The sequence below is a fragment of the Festucalex cinctus genome, chromosome 7 (assembly GCF_051991245.1).
Source record: "Festucalex cinctus isolate MCC-2025b chromosome 7, RoL_Fcin_1.0, whole genome shotgun sequence".
Lineage (NCBI taxonomy): Eukaryota > Metazoa > Chordata > Actinopteri > Syngnathiformes > Syngnathidae > Festucalex > Festucalex cinctus.
Window position 1 is genome coordinate 8,499,944 of NC_135417.1, and position 21,204 is coordinate 8,521,147.

Consider the following 21,204-nt stretch of genomic DNA (forward strand, 5'->3'; position numbering starts at 1 on the left):
AGATTCTTATGCAACACCTGATGATTTCCTGCTCGTTGCACTGATACAAAAGAAGACTCAAGTATTTTGTACGCAAAGTTCCTTTGTTGCAACGTCATTTGCATCTCCTTTCCTGCACTCAGGACTCAGCACACCTGCTTTCAACATGTGGTTTTCACATGTTTTTTTTTTTTTTATATATAACCTCTTGGCTTCCTCTCTTTTATAGACAGAGCTATTGGCCACATCGCGTGTCTATTGTGCGTGCATCTGCCGTTATCAATCATGTCGTATGATTTCCTGGTAAGTTTATTGTTATTTTTTATTTATTATAGTGGAAAAGGTTTGAAGAAATTATTACTTTGAGACATGCATACATTTTTATTTTTACACTTATGTTCCTACATTAATATTTCATGAACACCTGTTTTTGTGTTTAACTTATAACTAGGTCAGTGCCAGGTTTATCATTAGTTAAGAGTGCTTCCTTTGTGAAAAAATAAATAAATAAATAAATAATTAAAAGTAAAAATGGTAGTTCCACCGTGGTTTAAAAAAACAACAAAAAAACAAAAACAAAGGGAAATGATGGCAATACCGAAGAAGTGATTTATAAATGTAAATGTAGTTCGCAAGCGATACAGTCACAAAACACACAATGTCACGAGTGTCGTGTTTTGATTGACATTGTAAGAGAGATATGACGTTGACTTTTAAATGTTTACTATTGTGGTCGGGGCTGTTATAATCATTTCCCGCTCTCGGATTTTGTGTTCGACACATGCATCTCAACATGGGAGTAGCAGTTAGCATGTTTTGTCTCACATCTCTGAGTTTTGGGCTTTGAATCTTGGGTGGGTTCTTTCCAGGTACTCTGGTTTCCTCCACATTCCCAATGTAAAGTACCTGAAAGTGATACTTGGGTGAAAGTACAAGTGTCTTACTAGAATATAACAGTACAACAAGCATTCTGCTTGGGCGTTACATTTACTCCGTTACATTTACTTGAGTAACTTTTTGAGAAAAAAAAAAGTACTTCTAAAAGTAGTTTTACCACACAATAATTTTTACTTTTACTTGAGCAGATGTGTGAAGAAGGAACGCTACTCTTACTCGGCTATATTGGGCTGTACAGGCTAAATGATAGTGAATTAGTTCATCACTGAGTGGAAACTGAATTATACATACGCCATCATTGACAACATGACATCCGAGCATCGGAACTGATGGATTTGACATACTGACTAAGTGAGAGATTGAAAGACAGAGATGAAGATTGATGTATAGTCTGATTGGCAGACTGACCAAAAGATGGACGGCTCGACACAACACTTTAATGCATCTATTTCAGAGCCCTCTTCTGGAAAACGGTCAAGCGATTACCTTAGACGGGAACTCATCGCTGTTTGATGTCCTGTTTGATTTAACCGACTACGGAAACGAGTCGGACGACAGCAACAAGTCGTTGGACGGCGTGTGCCACCCGAATGAGGACCAGCACTTCGAGAAAGTCCTCAACCCGGTCCTGTACTCCGTCGCCTTCGTCGTGGGCATTCTGGGTAATGGCGTCCTCCTGGGAATCCTGACTCAGAGCAGAAAGACATGGAGCGTGACGGACACCTTCATTCTGCACTTGGCGGTGGCCGACGTCCTGCAGCTGCTCACGCTGCCGCTGTGGGCCGCACAGGACGGACAACGTTTGGGGTGGACCTCTGGCACGCCTCTCTGCAAGATCGCTGGCGCTGTTTTCACAGTAAGACAAGATTTGTTATTATTATTATTATTATTATTATTATTATTATTATTATTATTATTATTATTATTATTATTATTATTATTATTATTGTTATTATTATTATTATTATTAGTAGTAGTATTTAGCAGTTTGTCACTGCGCCAAAAGGTGGCGTCTCCTTGTTTTTGTTATGCATATGCAGCACTTTTTCAATTTTACCGCGTTAAGTGCACACGACGTTAGCGCATGCGTGCAAATCAAAGCGTTTAAAAAAAAAAAAAAAGAAAGAAAAAGCGCGATCGGTGACCCCTCCACAATCGGTGACGAAGATCGGCCATCTTGGATCGCCAACTACGGCAACCACAGAGGTCCAAACATGTTCACTTACGTAAAGTAAAACAGATATTTCCAAGGTACGGAACATGTGCTCGGTTGTTTTTTTTAATTTTTAAATATATATAAAACTCAACTCAACTCAACTTTATTTATAAAGCGCTTTAAGAACAGGCGTTGCTGTATACAAAGTGCTGTACATAAACATCAATTTTGCAGTAAACAAGAACAAAGAAAACATTTTGCGAGTGCGAATACAGTTTTTTGTTTGTTTGTTTTTTTGTTTTTTACAAGTAAATACATTTTACATCAGTAAATAAATAAGAAGTACAGTGTTCCCTCGTTTTCCGCTGGGGTTAGGTTCCAAAAAATACCCGCAATAAATGAAATCCGCGAAGTAGTTAGCTTTATGTTTTACAATTCTTATAAATGTTTTAAGGCTCTAAAATCCCCGACCGCACAATTTATACACTTTTCTCATTGAGGCATTTTCATGTTCTCACATTTCTCTCTTGTTCAAACTTTGACAATGTTCAAACCTTCATAAATTTTATAAAATGGGTATATTACTGTCAAAAAAATATGCAAAATTGCACTTAAAAAAAAATCCGCGATACAGCGAGACCGCGAAAAGTGAACCGCGTTATAGCGAGGGAAGACTGTAGTGAATAAAGAGATAAATAAAATAAATACATAAATAAGTAGACTAAACATCAAACTCAAATGGAGTGACGGTCATTTAAGAACCTGCTTCTAGCCCCAATTGACCAACTCAGTGAAACAGACAAACGATTCCATTGGTAAAATCCGACAAATAAACCAAATATGTCGTCTTTGCGTTCTCAGATCAACTGCAACTGTGGGATCTTCCTTCTGGCGTGCATCAGCCTGGACCGCTACCTGTCCATCGTGCACGCCACCCAGATGTACTCCCGCCGGAAACCCTGGCTCGTCCAGTCCAGCTGCCTGGCCGCCTGGCTGCTCTCGCTTCTCCTGTCATTGCCCGACTTGATCTTCCTGGAGGCGGTGAACGACACGAGGCAAGGCAGGACCGAGTGCGTGCTCAACCTGGGCTCGTGGAGGCGAGCCTCGCGCCTCCTCAGCCACGTCGTCGGCTTCCTTCTGCCGTCGCTCGTGCTGGTCTTCTGCTACTCGTGCATCCTGCGCCGGCTGCGTTGCGGCACGGGAGGCCTCCAGAAGCAGAAAGCCTTTCGCGTCATCAGCGCCGTGGTGGCGGTGTTCTTCCTCTGCTGGACGCCGTACAACGTTACCCTTATGGTGGACACGGCTTTTTTGGACAACAACAGCACCAGCTGCGAATTCAGAGCTTCCCTGCGGAAGGCCATGACCATCACCCCGACTTTAGGCAACCTCCACTCCAGTCTCAACCCCGTCCTGTACGCCTTCGTCGGGGTCAAGTTCCGTCGTCAGCTCCTTGACATCCTCGGGGTGTTCACCTGCAAATCCAAGAGGGGAACCAGACTCCAGTCAGTGAGCAGCAGGAGATCCTCCATTTGGTCCGAGTCTGCTGACACCTCCAACTCCCTAGCTATCTGAAAGCCATGTCAACAGAGGCGTGCACACTTCACAACCAAACCACTGACAAAATCCGTACACAAATAGAGATTTTTTCCATTGTACCATAACCCTAAAATGGTTTCTTTAAGCTTTGGGCCTTTATTACTTTGGAGTAACTCTTTTGTGTATATAATATTTTTCTTCCAGTATCGTTTTCCAACATTTGCTAACGTAACATTTCAATCGATTACATATGTACCACAAATGCTGTATTACATAGTGCCATTAAATATACCTACATCATCTGACAACAATGATGATCTACCAATAACAACTGAAACTGTTCAAACCACCTGAACAATCTCCCCTGCTTCAGAATTCACAGATCTTTAAAAAAAAAAAAGAAAAAAGAATTCACAGATAGGGACCCATCCTTGCTACGAATAGTGAAATGAAGTACCATAAAAGTTTCCACCCCGCTAAAGGTTTTTATTTGCCGAATTAATTTAGTTGCCACAAGATGGCGGAAAAGTACAAATTTCTATTAGACAGTAGGCTATGCACACTGCTTTGGCTAATTCATTTCAATTGCCACAAGATGGCGGAAAAGTACAAATTTCTATTAGACAGTAGGCTATGCACACTGCTTTGGCTAATTCATTTCAATTGCCACAAGATGGCGGAAAAGTACAAATTTCTATTAGACAGTAGGCTATGTACACTGCTTTGGCCTAGAAGCTGTCATGTTCTGGGGTTTTGGTTTGATTTTTTGTCATGTTTTCCTTGTGTCCTGTGTCTCTTGTTAGGTTGTGCTTGTCATCCGGGTCCCTCGTGTTATCCAACCAGCTCCGTCAGTCACGTGTTTCTTGTCCAGGTTGTCTCGTTAGTACGTTATTTAGATTTAGTCCCCTGCTTTCAGTCTTTGTCGTGTCACACCCACTTGCCATGTCCTGTCCATGTTTTTGCCTCATTGTGTTCCTGTTTCAGTTGTTGTTTGACATATGTTTTTGGACATTGTTGATTTTGTTTTTTGGATACTAAGTACCTCGTTTGCCGAATTAAATTCCCTTTTTTCTTACTGCATCCCGGCCTTGTGGTTTTGCTTCCTGCACTTGGCTCCACAACACCTGACAGAAACTCCTCCCCTCTTACCTCATACAAAATTCAACAAGTTTTTTTTAATGTAAGCTATTTAAAAAAAAAAAAAAAAAAGCTACTTTGTGTGCAGAAAATCTTGTCAATCATGCCAACCTATCATAACGGGCTAATTTTATTCTGACCTTTTGCACTTTTCAGTCTTTTTTTTTTTTTTTTTTTTTTTTTTTTAGAACGCAACACCTTCAAGAAAAACATCTTGTGGGATCCTGACAGGAAACCAACGAAGGCAAAACAAAAAGCAGCTTCACACTCTTGTGCAATGTGCAGTTGATGCAAGAAAAGAAAAAAAAAAAAAACTGACGATAAGGGAGGCCTGCAAACTTCACCCAACTATGCACGACTGTGATCAATCTGGCAAGAATTTTAGCTGCATTTGGCTTGTAACATGAATTATTATATATATTTTTTTTTAATGTATTTTCATGTTTATTTGAGAGAAAACAAAACATTATTGAACCCCCAAATACTTACAATACTTATTTGCTTGACAGATTGCATACATTTAGTACAGCCTGCGGGAGGCTCATAAACACTAGAAAAAGTTCCTCCGCCCTGTTCGACTCAAACAGGTACCTGTAAAAGTCGTCTTTGCATTGACACGACCTTGACTTACAAATCCGGTTGGTCTGGTTGGCTGTGCGAGACAAGCCCTCCAAAACAGACAGTGAGTCGGCACACAAGCGCTTTTAATAGTTTCGGAGACACATGACCGATGACATCACCCGACGTATCTGTGTCAACCCACAAACATGTTGTAACGGTGAAAAATAATAATAAAAAAAAAAACAGTAAAGGATTTGCCCAGGAGAAAATTCCCTTGCATACACTAAAACATGAATGTTGCGTAACTGAGCTATCATTGCGCCAGTTTATGGAGTAAACTTACTTTGTTGTAATTGTCAACATAATGAAGCGTGTCGGCGTGGTTTAAGATGACACAAACACTGATAAGGAGTGAATCTTATCTTTCACACATTCAATAATATTTAGCTACTAAAACTACTAGAAATACACTGCACAGCCATTATAAGAAATTTTTTAAAAAAAAGTGACACATACTCCAGTATAGAGTCGGATTGCCCGTCGCTTTGAATATAATACAGCGGGATAAATTTCATGATTGTATCGGGTCACCGCTGTAAGCCTTCTTCAGCACATACCAAAGATTCTTAGAGTCTGGACTCTGGTGCTGGTGGTGGTGGTGGGGGGGGGTTTACAACCGTCCATGATAATGTGCTCTCATGCTCCCATAAGCTTTCTTAGGAATGAGAGAATTACATAAGAACAAATGATCCCTCAACTCAAATTCATTCACAGAGAACGTTTTTAAAAAAAATATGGCAGCAAAGCGCTCTAACATAAATACATAAATATTAATAACAACAATAAAAATTTAGATATAAAACTTTACTCTACTTTGAGACCAAGACAAAAGAGTAAAGACCAAGACTTTGTGGTCATATCAAGATGAAGACTTTGAAATCAAGTCAAGATGAAGATTTGAGAGTCACGAAAGCCAAGTCGAGACCGAGACTTTTGTGACCAAAACGTTGTGGTTATATCGAGACTCTAAAACCAAGTCACAACCAACTCAAGACCATGATTTTGAGGCCAGGACAAGACAAAGACCTTGAGTCAAAGTCAAGACCAAGGTTTTGTGGTCAAATCAGGGTCAAACCTTTGAAGCCGAGAGCAATACTTTGAGATCGTGATTTTGACACCAAGCCAAGATCAAGACAATGAAAACAAGTCAAGACCAAGACGCATCACGTCTCAAGTATGTTTCAAAGCAAAGTCGCGATAGAGACATTAAGACCAAGATGTTGTGGTCATATAAAAGATCAAGACTTTGAAACCAAGTCATGACCAGTACTTTGAGGCCAAACCAAGATGAAGACCATGAGACAAAGTTCAAGACCAAGACGTTTCTTGCCATAAATCAAGACAAAGACTTTGTGGTCATATCAAGGGCAAACCTTTGGATCCAAGTCAAGACAAAGGCTTTGAGACCATCAAGCCAAGTAACAGGTCTGGAAATCCTCAAAGGTTAAATCAAGGTAACTGGACTCCTGTGTTTGTTGACCTCGTTTCACCTTGAATCCAAAATCCTTCTTCAGTGCGAACTTTTAGATGTGGAGTCCCTCTATTATGTTACGTGTCTTTTGTTGTGTTCTGTAAAGCGCTTTATGATAGCTAAGGCTGTTTGAAAGCGCTATATAAATATAGATGACTTGACTCTATTCATGCCTTGGTGGGCGTGTCCCCTGGGGTGTGGTCAACAAAAAGAGTAGAGTTTGTTGTTGCTCAGTGTGGTTGGTGAAACGACCTTCCTGTACATCAATCGCAAGTTGACTCATCTCGTGCAAAGCAGCTCATTGGGGCCACTCTACCCGTTGTATGATGATCTTTGTGTACCAATATTTTGAGACCATGACTGTGAGCCCAATTCAAGACCACAAACGCAATCAATTTTCCTATTGGCCAATGGAGAGCTTGCATCTATTTGCTTTGTTAAAACCAAACTTTTTTTTTCTTGGCCTAGGGAGTGTATCAGACAATACAGGTTTACTACAACAGAAAAACCTTTAAAAAAACATGTAAACAATGTGACGAAGCAAATGTGAAACGGTGGTTGAATAAATAAAGGATATGTCCTCCAGGACATTAAACGTCAGCAAAGCTCCTCGACTCTTGAACACATGACACTAACTTCCCTTGATAAGTTTGCATCAACAATACGACATCATTCGGGAAGTCACAAATGTGCAAAGCCATAAATCTCAAGTCTTAAATTTCAAGTTTCAAGCAAAGCCCAAAGTCAGTGCGGCAAAAATCAGGTTGAGTCTTCCGCTACGAACAAATTTTATGTTGCACTTGCTGTTCCACACTGGCAACCTGCTTCAGCTCCTCCGTCTCGGGACTCTGCTGCGGCGGGGCGTCGTCACCCACGCCCAGCTCCCACACCGAGCCCTTGGGTTCCGCTCTGACGCAACTCAGCGCCGCCAGCGTCCACTTCCTGAAATCGCCGCTCAGGCCCAGATAGAGGAGCGGCCTGAGGCAGGCGTGGGCGCAGCACAACGCCGCCGTGACCGTCAGCGAGGTCCTCCGGGGGTTTTGCGGCACCCCGGGTGAGCCGTCCGAGGTCTTCTCCGCGCCGCCGAAGGTGTCCACCACGAGCGCGACGTTGTACGGGATCCAGCAGAGCGAGAACACCCCGACCAGGATGAGCGTGACCGCTCTCTTTCGGAACGTTTTGGCGGGGCGCCGGAACCACGGCGCCGCGCACGAGAAGCCGATGACGGCGGCGGCGGCGGCGCCGAGCGCGTGGTGGGGGAGGCGCGACGCCAGGCGCCTGTCGGCGGGGTAGAGGCTGAGGACGCACTGGGTCTTCTCCTCCTTCCACGGATGGCGCTCCAGCACCAGGAAGCACCACTCGGGGACGGTGAGGAGCAGCGAGAAGAGCCACACCGACAGGCAGCTGAGGTGGGTCAACAGGGGCTTCTTGTGGGAGAACAGCTGCTTGGCGTGGACCAGCCATAGGTAGCGGTCCAAACAAATGATGGCCAGGAGAAAGATCCCGCAGAAGAAGTTGAGCTGGGAAAGGAAAACAATTTGATTTAGTTTAAAAGGTACAAAGCAGAGGTCCCGAACTCCCCATATTGCCTATTGCCGGCTATTCTAAAGTATTTTCACTGAATTTTTAGCTGAAAATGAAATCGGCAACTGTGGCTCTCCTTGCCCACATTCGAAGTACCTTAATTGCTCTTTTTTATTTATTTTTTTCCCCTTTTTGTTTTTTCTAACTTCACTCAAGAAGTGGTGTATCTGGAGCTTGCTTTTAATTAATATTTCAGATCACAGCAAAAACAGTGGAAAAAAATAATAAAGGTATTGATTCTTGACTTGACTTGCTTGATCAAGAAACTACTGTAGTAGGCCCAGCAATATACAGGGAGGTCATAAGTTTCCAGACATAAGAAAAAGAATTATGTTTATATATATATATATTTTAACTTTCCCTATAAAATGTCAACACCGTGAACCTCATTTTATGAATGACACAGTTCACGTAAAATTTGGTTTATGGTTTACCTCAGATTACACACTTCAGTATTTTCTGTTTTCGAACAGCATTGCCACAGAAAACTGACAACTTCTCACATCGCATAAACATCATTGGATCCTTTTTTGGTCTTTGTGGTTCACCTAAAATGGCCGCCACATCACATAATGCAACGCAAAAGTAGCACAGCATCGTGGGAGGTGGTAACTAGCATAGCAATAAAATTCTGTTAATTCTGCTAAAATTACTGATTTTTTGTTTTTGTTTGTTTGTTTACTTAAGTGTGCAATCATTCTTGATCCTTGGACCCTCTAGAATCGGTTTGAAACTGTTGTTTGGGTGCACAACATGCCTCCTTTGAGAGACATTTTCACTTTTCCTTTCCCCCTTCTTGTGCCCCTTCCCCGAAATGCCTGCAGAGCTTTCGCTTTCACTTATTAGCTCAGATCTGCAATACTCTGTTAATCATCTCATCAGAGGCACGCAGAGACAAGTAGAGAGGAATGCATTAATACCAAGCCAAACCACAATTTACAAATGTTCAGCAAATGTATGCCTCAGAATTAAATGTATTTATTTATTTTTTGGTGCGTGGAGGCTGTTGTGATGAGTAGACAATACAATTTACAGTAAGTTGTGTTGCTAACATGCTAGCTAACTGCTGACCTAACTAGCATGTAGCTGCTACATGCTAGTTACGTCAGCAGTTAGCTAGCATAGCTAACTGCTGACCTAACTAGCATGTAGATGCTAATGAACAACACAACAATGACCTGAAAAGCTAGCATAAACTCTGTTAATTATTCTATCTTTAAAAGAAGTTTTAGAATACTTTTAGTATACATTTATATGATTTGTAATATGTTTGAGAGATTGTTGTCTTGTTGTTAAAGGTCATCGTGAAGTTGCTTAAACATAACAATAACTAATTGTAAATAAGTGGTAGTAAGTAGCAAAGTAAAAAACAAACAAACAAACAAACAAACAACTCTGTTACTGTAACCAAACAGATTTATTTATTTATTTTAGGAATCTGTAGTTTTAAGTATTTAGCCTACATTTCTGACAACCTTTACTTTTACTCCCTAAATTTTAAAACTTTCTCATCTTTCTACTGCCCGCCCCCCACTTTTTTGCCCATTTCACATTCAAGCTATATGACTAAAACATAAATCAGACGATACACAGCAGATACTCAGTACTTAAGTAGTTTTACATTGAATATTTACTTATTATTTGAAGGACTACTTTTAACTTTTACTTGATTCATAGTTGCTACACAATTCTTAGCTACTCTCTGGTGCTATTTCTCAAGCGCTTAATCTTCTTTTCACAAAAGTTTCTATACTTCTACTTAGGTAAATAGTGTGAGTAGATTTGTCACCTCTCATAACTACTCCAACATTTTAGATGTAACATTGCCTTAACATTTGTAAAGCCAGTAAGGTGTGAGCCAAAAAACAAAAAACAGGTCCAAACCTTAAAAATAACTGCGCTGATCCTGCAGAGAGCGAGCCCGACGCACCATCCGCAACTCCGGGTGGCCTGCGCCGCCCAGAAGGGCAGCGTGGTCAGAAGCAGCACGTCGGCGACGCTCAGATGGAGGATGAAGATGTCCGACGTCCTCCACGCTCGCTTCTTCAGCGCCAGCGCCGCCAGCAGCAGCCCGTTCCCGAGCACGCCGACGATCAGCACCGCCGAGTAGATCAGCGGGATCCACACCGTGCGGCCGCCCCGGGACTCCGGGTCGTCATCTTGGTACACGTAGTCGTCGTCGTAGTCGTAGCTGGTGTTGAGGCGGAACAAGCCGTCCAGGTTGATGTCCATCTTGAGGCCGGTTGCTGTGGAGACAACAGCGCCGCCTTACAGAAGGTCCTTAAGCAGATGTGGTTGACTCCGTCTTGCGCTTTGAGAATCTCCACTGGTGAGTGCTTTTAAAGAACGCAAGTTTATGTATCACATGGTAAAGGTGTCATCGTATGTTGCAACTTGCAAGGGTGGCGTGGGATCAACTCGGAAGTTCCCCAGTCACACGCGCACACACACTCGGTGATAAAGTTGAGCTTCAGGAACGCCCCGCCCGGCCAACCAATGTGAACTTACAGCGACTGCACTGAAAACGTTTCTGCTTTTTAATTCACTTGAGGTGGACGCAAATGTCATGGGTAACCTATGCAATGATGATAAGGCAACGCGTGAAATGGCTCTCAGAGGAAGTGTTGCTCTTAAAAATTACGTGTGCTGTACACAACAGTTTATCGTGGGGTTACGTTCCAATGGGTGAAAATCTGCTACACAGCAAGATGGACGGTATAAAAAAACTTTTAAAAATAAATGCGCTACATATAGTCCTGATTTGAAAGTAATCGTCAATGAGGGGCTTCTAACGTACCCTATTCACATTATTTGTGGTGGCTCTGATGTAGAAACGATTATGGGTTCAAGATATGCATACCTAAGGTTTGGTACACACGTAAGGATTTTTCAAATCTTACAATATATATATCTTGTTTTTGTTATACAGGGAGTCCTCAAGTTAAGGCGAACTTGACCTAAGGCGGTTCGACTTCACAACAGTTTACGCCCGGTCCGCCATTTTGGTTCCTCGTCTGCCATATAGCCAGCAGTGTTTTCCCCTTGTCCGCTATTTAGCCCTTAGCTAGTGCTAGCGCTTGCGCACTAGTGGGAGTATCTTTGGCTTTTTCGCCCTCCCCCCCCCCCCCCCCCCCCCCCCCCCTCCCCCCCCACATCATGGCCCCAAAGAAGAAAGCTACATCTTCTATCAATGTTGGTTCAGCCAAAAGAAAAGCAATTACCATGGAAACGAAGCTAGACGTCATAAAAAGATCACAGAAAGGAGAGACACCGACGAACATCGGCAAAGACTTGGGCTTCAGTCGGACAGCATCTATTTATTATGTTTTTTTGTTTAGATTTTTTATGCAAATTATTTTGATGTAAATATTGACTTTAATGGGGAAATTCGACTGAAGTCACAATTCGGGTTACTAGCTTTGGAAATGAACTCCGACATAACTCGAAGACTCCCCGTGTCTGTGACGGAATCCACAGATAAAAGATAGAAAATTGAAACATTCAACAGGTTAATCCTATTGTGTGTGTGACCACAGCGAGTCACACACATTCTGATGGTGTTCCACCATCAATCTCAAAACATAGAATTTGATTGGCTATACATTCCGTTTGTAGACAGCTTTCTCCACGCAAAACAAGATTTGTGGTTGTAAATATTGAACACGTTTCGACACGTCAGAATCCGAATCATCTTTATTGGCCGAGTATGTAAAAACCCACAAGGAATTTGTATCAGCTACTCTCTTATTGCTGTAACAAGCAACTACAAGTATGTACGGTCTTTACATAACGTAAGGGTACTATTAGCTGCTGTCGTACCAACCAATGACAGAGAGAGTCATCAAGCAAAGATACACATGAATATTCTATTTTCGGGACAAACCCATACAACCACAGACAGATGGATAATCATATACTGTACAGCGTGTTGTGGGCTGAACAAATTTCATGTCAGTGTGGTTAAATTCGGAATAGGCCAAGCTCTCTCGGGTAATCTTATCTTTCAAGGTAAAATGGTCGCTACCGACCAAAATGGCAGATTTCTTGTGTCCTTTTCAGGTTGAAGTTCTTGAGACATTTTGTGGGTTATAAGACATAGCTATATAATTCCATGTTGCTAAGTAGAACTGGCTTCGTGGACTCCATTTTGAAGAAATCCCTGAGGGCGCTACAAAGCTAACTTTGGGGTTCACACATGTAACCCACACAAATGTACCGATCGAAATGGCCAAAATGGTCCTAAAATTGTAGTTTCAATCCAAAATGGCCGACCGAGTCTTTTTGGACATGGCTTCTTGAGATCTTTTTGATATGACTCAACTACTCCAACCAAGTGTCACGTGGCCAAATCTTATCTGGCTTCGAGGACTAAACAAAGGTGAATTTCTGGTCATCATCTTCAGTAGTTCTGCTTTGACCATTTCAATGACGTCACCAATGGACAGATTGTTGTCAAGATGGGAAGTTAAACACTAAAACACATAAATAGCAATCACCCCATTGGTATCAAACTCATGTTTTGTGGAAACGTTGAAGTCACTGCACCCGCTCATGACATTCACAACACACGTCACCTTATTTGGCATATTTTTAGACACAGTTTGTACTTTAGTTGACTTCTACATGAGCATTAGTCATCGTTTCTCACACTATTGACACTGTCTTGGTCATGACAGACTTACCGGTACAATGGAGCGCTTTGTGTTTTGTCCCCTTAGGGCAGGGATGTCCTGACTTCTCACTAAAGGGAAGAAAAATTGAAAATGTGTTTTTAACAAACATGCGCAAATCAATCCAATACACTGCATGTGAAGATAAAACATTTTCAAATGGAATTTAAAGAGCTGAAAAGTTATGTGACCCTTTTGTGTGCGTATTAATTGAACGAGTATTGTTGAAACAAAGATTTTTGTCTACATTTTATTTTAAAAGGTAGAGTCTAATAATGGTTGAATATTGTAACATGTGATCATACGGAAGCATATTGCATTCACTTGAAGGAAAAAAAAAAACTCCTGTTTTTCTGATTAATTTTTTTGGGAGCTTTGTTTTTTTTTGAGTATTTTTTTCTGTTTTACAGAATATTTTTTCCCTGTCATTTTTTTTTTTTTTTTTTTTTAAGTGAATATAATACGCTTCCGTACGATAATTTTCAAAATAAAAAAATAAAAAAATAAAAAAAATAGTGTGATACACTGAAACCTGTCAACATTAAAAAAAAAATACACATTTTTAAATGACACTAAACATTATAAACTCATTGCAATTTTAGAAAAAGTCTGATCTGTTGTAACACATGAGCAACAAAAGAGCCAAAACAAAATGCCGATTGTGTGTTTGTTTATCCACCCGACCCATCACGTTATTTTAGCTACATTGCGTGTCACATTATCTTCTTGCCCACAAACATAATCCGACCTGCAGTGTCATTTAAGCTCACGTCATGCTAATATTCAAAAAGAATAACAGCCAACGTCACACAAGCACCCAAAAAAATTTGAAACTCAGAGACGTCAGTTCCATGTTTGGTTCGACTTGGGTTGTAACATGTAAGGTTTTTTTTTGTTTTTGTTTTTTTTGCTAGAGTACAGAGAGTACCGCGTTCCCATATGAAGCATACCAGGTCGCGCGCTAATCCACGCGTCTACGCAGCATACAAATACAGTGCAGCTCAGCCTCTGGCTAAGAAAAACAGTGCTGTGCAAACGCAACCAGTGTCATTTAAACAACTTTTCCCAGGATCTTTGGGAGCAGTAATAAATGCCAGTATGAGCGTTTTTACGTCACACTCTTCTGCATTCTTCATTTGCTAAATAGAAAACAAATGTTGACGTTGCATCTTATAAAGAGAATAACATTATTTGACTATTTTATTTTGATTAAGTGTAGAATTTACTGCCATGTGTTTGATGTTAACGTTTCACTTGATATCAAACCATTAAACGACTTTTGTGTTTTTCTTTTGGTTCCGTTCTTACAGACATACGCGGTAGGTTACTTGAAGTCAAGCCAAATGAAATCTACATTTTATGGAGTAATAAAAGTCAGACGCTAAACAAATAAAATAAAAATAACGTTTTTTACGAGAATATTCAAAGAAGTTTGTAGAATTCAGCTAGAATAATAATAAAGACTACAATTTACTTTGACATGAATAAAACCGTATTATGACTATTAAATGCTATGATGCTAACAAACAGTGGGCGAGAGAGAGAGAGAGAGAGAGAGAGAGAGAGAGAGAGAGAGAGAGAGAGAGAGAGAGAGAGAGAGAGAGAGAGAGAGAGAAATGGGGGAAGGCTGGAATTGAGATTCGAACCCATAATTGGACATTGGTCCACCATGTTGCCTGTTTAGTCTCAGAATTTTTCATAGTGTTGCTATTCATTGGCATTGATATAATAGTAGAAACGGCAGTGACATAAAGTAATCACATTTTTGTGAATTTTTGTAATATTTTAAGTGGGCAACCGTGAAAATACGATCACTGCCCCAATGTCAGCGTGCTGCACCTTGTAAAACGTTGACAATTTACTGTCGCCACAAAATTATACAAATGCAGGCAACAAAAGTGATTACACTACTAGGTGAAAATTAACAAATTGGACCAAATTAGGCACATGTTCCAACTAAAAGTCTGACATCCGCAAGGCACACGTTTAAAAAGAATGACGACAACAACAAAAACAGTGCTCACCTTTACAGGATGACAGCTGCGGTCTTCAGCTCGATTCGTGGTCCAAATGAAAAGCAGGAAAAAAACAAACCTATCCCAGTCCCAGCACACACCCTGTGGTCACACGCAACAGTTTTTTGAGAGGAAGTGCATGCAGGTTGTCTGCAGAACCTCAGAAGAAAAACGAAAACTAGAAGATTCCCATTCTGTTGTTGCTGACGGGGGGGTCGCACTTGAGAAACGGAAAGTGCGCGGTGGTGAATGAAAGAGCCAAAATCGAAACACGGAAAATGGAAACTATAACACACTTGGCACACTTCGCGTTTTGGTAAATCCCGGCAGGAGTTAATGACTAATTAAGTCGCTCCGTCTGGATTCGAAGAGTCAACAAATGTCACAAGAGCGTCCAACGGATAACTCACGACCACAAACAGAGCGAAGGGATGCGTGCGCTTCAAAATAAAAACAAATCACCGTATGAACACGAAAGTACAAACGTTAATGGACAAGATTCTGACTTATTTCTCTCAAAATTAAAATTAGAAATGTTATAACGCTGCAACAGAACATATTGTACTAGTTTGATCAGGAATACGCATTGGTAAACTTTTATTTTGATGACTACTCAAGCGCGCTTCGAATCTTCCGGATACGGGAGGCTCTGACTTGACGCTTGTGAACAAAGAGGGACACAAAGCGGGTGCAATAGATGCAGCTGGCCCACAGAGGGCGCGCTTTAGCTATGTTCAAATGTATGTAAAGTAACATGCAAAACATTTGGCAAATGAATGTCCTCCAGGTCTTCTTACGTCGACGTCAAATGTGCATTTTTTTTCCTTGACTTTTTTTTTTCTCTCTGAAATGTATGTTTAAATATCCTCAAATTCTAAAATTTCATATTTATAAGATTAAAAATTGTTCCCTGCAAAACGGCGAATTTCTTTGTAGTATATTTTTCCTCGAAAGTATACAACTTTGTTCAAGTAAGACTCTAACTTTTTTCCTCAAAAATCATGCGTTAATGAATTTTGCTTTTCAAAAATATGAACCTATTATCTGAATGATATAAAACATTTTAGCACTTGTCAGAATGCAAAAAAAAGTACTGTACAACAGTAGAGATAGTTTATTTTATTCCTCCAAAAATTAATTATTCAAATCATAACACAACCAATGCTGAGGGTTGTGTGCCACCTTTAACATGAGTCACAATCATTTCCTCTTTTTTTTTTTTTGCAACAGAGCGCACACATGCAGCTGAATGTTTGGAGCTGCAAAAAAAAAAAAAAAAAAGACAAATATCAGCAGAATTTCTTTCAACTACTTACATAATTTCCACACTTTGTTTTCATGATAAATGAAAAGAAGAGCATGATTATATTCTCAGGCTAACTACAGGTGGTCAAACAAGTACAGTACTGAAAATTCAATACATTTACAATTAATCGGTAAGAGCGATACTATTTCACAAGGTTACCATACCATACAACCCCCCCCCCAAAAACAAAAAACAAAAAAAAAAAACAATAACATAATAGGTAATTTGAATGTTTTTTTTTAAAGCGGCAATATTAAGCATGAGGCAGCACCATAACGACACAGAGAACTTCCATCCATCCATTTTCTTGACCACTTACTCCTCACAAGGGTCTCGGGGGATGCTGGAGCCTATATCAGCTGGCCTTGGGCAGTAGGCGGGGTACACCCTGGACTGGTTGCTAGCCAATCGCAGACAGAGAACTTTTTCCAGTATTTATCATTTACCCGACATTTTGTTTTGATGTACTTCCCGTCTTCCCTTTCATTTTCTCAGGGGAGTACCATATAACTCTTTTTCACTGCGCTGTACTTACTAGACTCTGCTCAAGTCCAAAGATTGGACTCCCTCCAAAGAAGATATTTTAAAGTTCTACTACTAGTCTATAAATCCCAGTATGGTTGGGTCTTGAATGAACATTAAAGAAAAAAACAAACAAACAAAAAACAACAACGTATAAATGCGTTTTTGGAAGTGAAGGACTAAGTATTACAAACGTATTTAGACGTTTTTGGGTTTGAATGAGTTAAAACATCTTGTATCTCGAAAATGTCTGGCTTTTCACTATTTTTGAAGTGGAATATTTGAAAATTTGCATCAGGCTTTAGAACCAGTGGAGCCCGTACCGCGCAATGGAAAAGTGGTACAGTCCTATTCTTGACCCCCTCCATTTCTGAATCATCTCCCCACCATGACCGAGTAGGACGTGTTTTCGCTCTCGGCAGAGCTGTACGATCCGGTGGCCTTCCGCTTCCTCTCCCGCCATCCCTCCGCCCCCATGCAGCCCCTCTCGCCCAGCATCCCCTTGCACATGCGCGCCATCTCCCTGCGGAACTTGACCCCCACGAAGCCGTACAGCAGCGGGTTGAGGGCGCAGTGCGACAGCCCGACGCTCTCGGTGACCACCGTGCCCATGTCCACCACGCGGCCGAAGCGGCATCCGCCCGCCAGCGCGCCCAGCCGCTGCAGCCCGTCGGCCAGCTGGAAGCCGTTGTACGGCGCCCAGCACAGCACGAAGACCGACACCAGGGTCACGATGAGTCTCAGGGACTTGCGCTTTTGCCGGCGGCTGGCGTTGCACAGCGAGCGGAAGATGCGCACGTAGCAGTACAGCATGACGAGTAGCGGCAGGCCGAAGCCAAGGCTGGCGCTGAGCAGCTGCAGGGCGGCCTGCCACCGGTCGGCGTTGTCGGCGAACCACACCTGGCACACGAGCGGCCCCGGCCCGTCGTCGCCGCCGCCGCCGATTCTCACCGGGCCCACCTGCTTGAAGGCGATGTCCACCCCGCCCAGGGCCAGGCAGCCCGCCCAGATGAAGGCGCAGGCCACCTGCGCGTGGCAGGTGTTGCGCTTCCAGCCGGAGCTGACGGCGTGGACGATGGCCAGGTAGCGGTCGAAGCTGATGCAGGCCAGGAAGAGGATGCCGCTGTAGCGGTTGAGCGAGAACAGGGCGCCGGAGATCTTGCAGACCGCCTCGCCGAACACCCACTGGCGGGCCCACTGCGTGGCGAAGAGCGGCAGCGTGAAGGCCAGCAGCAGGTCGGAGACGGCCAGGTGGAGGAGGAAGGTGTCGGTCAGGGAGAAGGAGCAGGCACCGCCGCCGCGGGAGCGCCGGTAGCGGCGGATCACGCACAGCACCAGCCCGTTGCCCACCACGGCCAGGACGAAGACCAGGATGTAGACCACGGGCAGGTACCGCTGTGCAAAGGCGTAGATGTCCTCGTGGGGGCAGGGGGCCGCGTGCGTCCTGCTGGTTTCGGGCGACGTGGTGTAGTTGTCGTAGTCGAATATCTGTTGGCGATGCAAGAGCGACAGTTTCCGTTATTCAGTATCATTCGTATTCAAATTTTTATAAATCTTTTCATTAGGGGTGTTAAAAAAAATCGATTCGGCAATATATCGCGATACTACATTGCGCAATTCTCGAATCGATTCAATAGGCGGCTGAATCGATTTTTAAACTTCTATTTTTAATGGAAAAATATTCAACAAAACGTCTTACTTCGGGTTAGGATTCACACCTTAAGCATGGAAGAATCTTATATGAACGGAACATTAAGCCTTAATATTTTATTTTAATGCTGTTCAAACATGAAACAGATTACAACCTGTACAAGACTGAAATTTCAAATAAATAAATAATACATTTTCATACAAATCTTACACTCTACAAGTTTACTGCTTAGTATTTTCTAAATTTGAATGAAAAAAATCGCAACAATCGACTTATAAATTCGTATCGGGATTAATCGGTATCGAATCGAATCGTGACCTGTGAATCGTGATACGAATTGAATCGTCAGGTCCTCGGCAATTCACACCCCTTCTTTTCATAAATCACATAATTTCATTGATTAACTTGTGATTAATCGCAAATTAATCGCACATTTTACATGTTTTAAATGTATTGTCCAACTTTATATGCCCTTATTCTGTTAAGTTTTATACAGATGCGCATTATCGTTAGTGACTGAGCTTTCCTGCAAATGAGCTAGAAATAAACACAGATAGGTTACGCTAGCTGTCTTAAAATTGCTATATGTAACAATTTGGCCCAAAATATTTTTACAACAGCCTTTTTATTTTACCATTTATGACGGAAGCATCATGTAATTATAGTAGATTAACCTCTGGTCAATAGTTTTCAGTCTTTATTCGGGTTCGAATTTCCCGCCTCGTCTGCGGATGTGACGTCATGTGTCGTTGTGTCTGTGAAGAAGCGGGTGTGTAGTTCCATTTGTCGTCAACAGGTGGCAGTAGCGATTCAAAATTCAAATTTCTGCGTTTTAGCGTTATGGAGTTAGTGAATAAAATACGTCTCACGTCTAAAGATCAAATGACTCAAAACACTCAGCTCTTGACTCTCAAAAGGGGTCTCAGAGTGCCCCTGCAGTCATATTTTTAATTTAATCATGTGATATTTCAGTTTTCCATATCAATGCCTTTACTAAATAATCACCTAAGTCATTTTTTTTCTTCAAATTTTTCAGGAAACACAAACAAATTGAACCATTTGCATCATGAGATGAGTTAGGCAAAAAATATTTTTTTGCAAAAAAATGGACAATTATTTGGCAATTATTTTAAGAGGGTGATATTTAAAAAAGAAAAAAAAGAAAATGCCAAAACTATGCAATGCTTCCAACTTTTGCTTTCTCTTAATTACATTTCTTTAAATTAAACAATTCATTTGGTTTGAACATTACAAATATGCGGAAAAATAATACCATAAATAGAAGTAAACAAAACCATATTTATTCCACCTTAAAATATAACAAGTATCATATTTTAAAGTGGCTTGGAGAAATAGCTTACCTGCATATTAAGATTTGTTACTAAGTGCAAACTGTATTTCTGTGCTTTAGAAACAAATCAGCTCGTGATATGAAGCAGGGATGTTCTGATATAATGTACTATAATTAGTATTCATATTTTTGTTATATTAAACAATATCCTCCAGTAGTGTGTCCCTTAATGGGAAATTTCACTCACCCAGTAGTCATCCTCAGTGGTTGCCTGCATGTAATCATCCATGTTGGTTGCAGATCTGGAGGCAGCACAATCACCTGCAGACTGCAAAGCGTATCAAGCAACTCTGTTTTTTGTTTGGTTTTTTTTTCGCAGCCAGAACTGGATGGATGAAAAAAAAAAAAAAAAGAAGAAGTCACGATTTCGGGAACCGAATCCTCACACGCTTTAGGACAGATGCAAACATAGATGGTCGTAGGAATGGATGAGTGTCTTATTTTTTGCCTTACAGGAAATTGTGACACGCTTGGCAAAAAAAAAAAAAAAAAAAAAGTGCTGCAGACAAGTTGAAAAGATCATTTATGGCAGACAGACAGTGCGTGACTGATGTGGATGCTGTGGAAAAAAAGGTTCTGCAGAAGCATCATCATTTATGTTCATTTAGTATTATTATGAAGCCTAAAAAAATAAAACCTGAAAATGAAACAATAAGCAATGCATAATAACAGGAAGACAAGTTTGACTCACACCGCGAAGACGACAGAATACAATCATAATGCCGAATAAATAGAAATGCAGTTAGATGGCAATGAAGTTACACACACAACATTATAAATTTCAAACTTAAATTAAAACTGATTTATTAGTGATTTCAATAGTTAACTCACAATTAATCGCAAATTTTATATCTGTTCTAAATGTACAATAAAATGTAAAATAAAATAATTTCTTAAGTTTTCATCCTCTTGTTAACATAAAAGTGAAAAAAAGTTAAACTAATAGAAATATGTTTGCATTGTTTTTAGTCATTTCATACTAATTCTTAAATTAAAAAGATGTCCTGTACTGTAAAAAAACAAAAACAAAAAACTCATTTGTGTTGAAGCTATTTTTCTGTCACTAGATGGCATAATTGCATTTGTAAGACGTTGGTCAGTGCATTTTTCTTTTCATATTAAGTGCTATCTAATCCTTAAAGGGATCCTTCACTTATTTAGCTCATTATAGCAATAAAAAGTTAATATTTTGTGTATAATTAATTTAATACTCTCATTAATTTTCACGTACAATTAGTACCTCTAAAAACACATTTTGCAACTTGCTGTCGACTGAAAATGACATCACAAGGGCTCAGGTAACCAACC

At 41.0% G+C, this 21,204-nt stretch overlaps 3 protein-coding genes across 5 annotated transcripts; 1 reads left to right on the plus strand and 2 right to left on the minus strand.

Moving 5' to 3' along the window:
- The first annotated feature begins 225 nt into the window (after nt 1-225).
- cxcr3.1 (chemokine (C-X-C motif) receptor 3, tandem duplicate 1) lies at nt 226-4,648 on the plus strand. 2 transcript variants are annotated; one of them, XM_077528143.1, is made up of 3 exons: nt 227-282; nt 1,331-1,732; nt 2,894-4,648. In XM_077528143.1, the coding sequence occupies exons 1-3, from the start codon at nt 265-267 to the stop codon at nt 3,602-3,604; spliced, it is 1,131 nt and encodes a 376-aa protein (XP_077384269.1). In that variant the 5' UTR covers nt 227-264; the 3' UTR covers nt 3,605-4,648. The 2 variants fall into 2 exon arrangements, with proteins under 2 accessions (XP_077384268.1, XP_077384269.1); XM_077528142.1 differs by having other exon boundaries at nt 226-1,732.
- Nucleotides 4,649-5,392: 744 nt separating this feature from the next.
- On the minus strand, nt 5,393-15,460 carry cxcr3.3 (chemokine (C-X-C motif) receptor 3, tandem duplicate 3). 2 transcript variants are annotated; one of them, XM_077528025.1, is made up of 4 exons: nt 15,076-15,460; nt 13,064-13,122; nt 10,266-10,627; nt 5,393-8,317 (listed from the first exon to the last, which is right to left on the minus strand). In XM_077528025.1, exons 3-4 carry the CDS (start codon nt 10,611-10,613, stop codon nt 7,574-7,576), a joined length of 1,092 nt encoding a protein of 363 aa, XP_077384151.1. In that variant the 5' UTR covers nt 10,614-10,627; nt 13,064-13,122; nt 15,076-15,460; the 3' UTR covers nt 5,393-7,573. The 2 variants fall into 2 exon arrangements, with proteins under 2 accessions (XP_077384151.1, XP_077384153.1); XM_077528027.1 differs by having other exon boundaries at nt 10,266-10,717.
- Nucleotides 15,461-16,165: 705 nt separating this feature from the next.
- cxcr3.2 (chemokine (C-X-C motif) receptor 3, tandem duplicate 2) lies at nt 16,166-21,170 on the minus strand. The gene is made up of 2 exons (XM_077525826.1): nt 20,084-21,170; nt 16,166-18,382 (listed from the first exon to the last, which is right to left on the minus strand). The coding sequence occupies exons 1-2, from the start codon at nt 20,123-20,125 to the stop codon at nt 17,270-17,272; spliced, it is 1,155 nt and encodes a 384-aa protein (XP_077381952.1). The 5' UTR covers nt 20,126-21,170; the 3' UTR covers nt 16,166-17,269.
- Nucleotides 21,171-21,204: the final 34 nt, after the last annotated feature.